The sequence below is a fragment of the Perkinsus marinus genome (genome assembly GCF_000006405.1).
Source record: "Perkinsus marinus ATCC 50983 genomic scaffold scf_1104296971484, whole genome shotgun sequence".
Lineage (NCBI taxonomy): Eukaryota > Perkinsozoa > Perkinsida > Perkinsidae > Perkinsus > Perkinsus marinus.
In genome coordinates this window covers 22,665-24,971 of record NW_003202075.1, presented here as the reverse complement: position 1 = coordinate 24,971, position 2,307 = coordinate 22,665, and the positions used below count along the sequence as shown (strand labels likewise).

The following is a 2,307-nucleotide window of genomic DNA, read 5'->3' as shown; positions in this document are numbered from 1 at the left end:
AGTGTACAGAAACCAACAAAAACTTCCCAAAATTTCATCACAATTCTCATATTGTCACCAACCCATGTATTTGACCACGCGAACATATCTTTCCATAAAGCCTATAACTCTATTACTACATCAATACGCCCATAAACCACATGGTGAGGACGCAATTTCGTGGCGCGTGACGAATCCCAACTGACCATTCCTCATCAAGTCGTGCATCCATCCTCCTCAACACTTTCTCCCCTCCTCCCAACGCTCTACACATCCGTTCATATCTCCTCTTCGTCCTGGGGTACATCGGCAACAACTTCAACATCTCTGATCTCAGCAACGACACCACCTCACTAAACTTCATACATCTCGCACTTCCTTCTCGCACACCTTCCATGAACAACGCCATCTCCCCAAAATGCCCCCCGGGGTCAACAGTTTCATCTCTGCCCTCTTCCCCCAAATACACCAGTTTAACTCTACCGCTTACCACGAAGTACATCGACAACGCCAACTCTCCTTTTTCAAATATGATATCCCCAGGAGCCAACATTTCCTTAGTTAGCGCTCGTTCGCACAACCTCCTCAGCATAGTAGAGGGAACTGTCGCGAGAAACGGTGCCGTTCTAATACTACCTCCCAGTAGTTGTAACATGACCTCCCCCCTCAAATGGCTACTCATAAACCCCAACACGCCTTCGTCCCGAGTTTTCCTATCGGCATCAAAATCCCGACCGTTCGCCCACAAAAATTGCAAATATTTTTTCACTTTATTTTGCAACTCCAAAGGGACCTCCCTCTCCACCATGAATTTTTTAACCGCTTTATTTTTCGCCCGAAATTTCGCCGACTCGGAATCCAAAGAGCGAATTAATCCCCCAATATTCCCAATAAAAAAAGCAGAAACCCCACACGCCAACAACATCGTCAGCATACCGAACGTTTGTTCCCGGGAGTTCACCGGATGAATTTCCCCATAACCCACCGTTGTCATCGTCGCAAAGGACCAATACAATGCCGCTATATATACCTCCATTGTAGGTCTATCTCGATAACCGAACACATCCAACCACGTGGTTTCGAACGGGCTCTCGGATGCTGCCAGGATATACCAAAGACATGCAATGAGATGAGCTATGAAGAGAACGACTAATACCAATCTCAGCAGTTGGAGAAAAACTGATACCACCGCTGAGCTCACAGTGTCTTCTACCTAAAATAAAAAATGGACAAAATCGGACCTATTCTGAATCTTACTTTCATAAGAAGCTTCCTCAATTTAAATACTCGTAGTAAACGAAGTACTTTCAGCAATCGTATAAACTTGAAAAAACGCAGTAGTTGAACTCCCTCCAGTGAAGAATCCGGCGCGGCCCAGTCGTAGGGAAATGATGCTATGAAATCCAGCAAAAATAGAGTTTTCAAATAATGCCTTGAAACTGATTTCAACCTGAACTCCTGAGAGAGAGAAAAAGAAAACTAATACTACCACCTCCAGTTTTGGAGGAATATATTTTCGTTTTCCTCAGCTGAGCTCTTATACAGGCTTACTTACGAATTCGAGCAGAAATACTCGGAAACTAACAAGGTTTATAAACATATGAAATGTGTATATTTTTCCTCCACACTGTCGATGTCAACTACATTAGGGCTGATTAACCCACCAGCATTCCTGCAGCGTAGTATGCCGTGAAAAAGTTGAGAACAACGTCAACTATAAAGTACACTGTAATGAAGTCTTCCAACACGAGCCATGCCCCTTGGGGCTTTTGGTCGAAGCTTAGCCGATATGGTATGACGATAGACTGAGAAGGAATATGTTTCGCTCTGCTCACCCGGGGTTAGGAGGACTTTCCAAAGCTAACAATACAAGTTTACATACCGATTCGAGACCAACGAGAGATTCCCAGAATTTCCTCTAAGTCTTCCTATTTTCATCAACGCATGTAGTTGACCATGTACACATTTCCCCCCATGCCGGTCCGTGCAGTTTTCAGTAGAGTAACTCAGGAACGGTAAAAATTTTCCCCCAGTTTTGGAGGAAAATGTTAGTTATTTCGAGCTGAGATCAGGAGTTTCCTCACTGCTTATACTACACGGTTTCAAGTAGAGATTTATAGAAACCAACGAGAATTCTCCTAATTTTCCCCAGAATTCTCATATTGTCATCCACACGTGGTTGACCATGTGCATATTTTCACCCCCAGAATGATTTCCTACCTCATACAGGATGAGTAGCATTCCAGTGAGATCCCAAACAACCCGAAATGAGCTCTCAGGTGAGATCACATACCATGGCTTATCGAAACCAGTAGCAGTAGCAACCGC

At 44.1% G+C, this 2,307-nt stretch overlaps 1 protein-coding gene across 1 annotated transcript in view; it reads right to left on the bottom strand.

Moving 5' to 3' along the window:
- Positions 1 to 257: 257 nt before the first annotated feature.
- Pmar_PMAR028751 (hypothetical protein) overlaps positions 258 to 2,307 on the bottom strand; it is a gene marked incomplete at both ends in the record, with an annotated part of 5,420 nt that continues 3,370 nt past the window's right edge. The window contains 2 exons of the mRNA XM_002766833.1: positions 258 to 306; positions 1,815 to 1,839. Of these exons, the coding sequence (XP_002766879.1) occupies positions 258 to 306; positions 1,815 to 1,839 (74 nt within the window). The remainder of the gene's footprint in view (positions 307 to 1,814; positions 1,840 to 2,307) is intronic.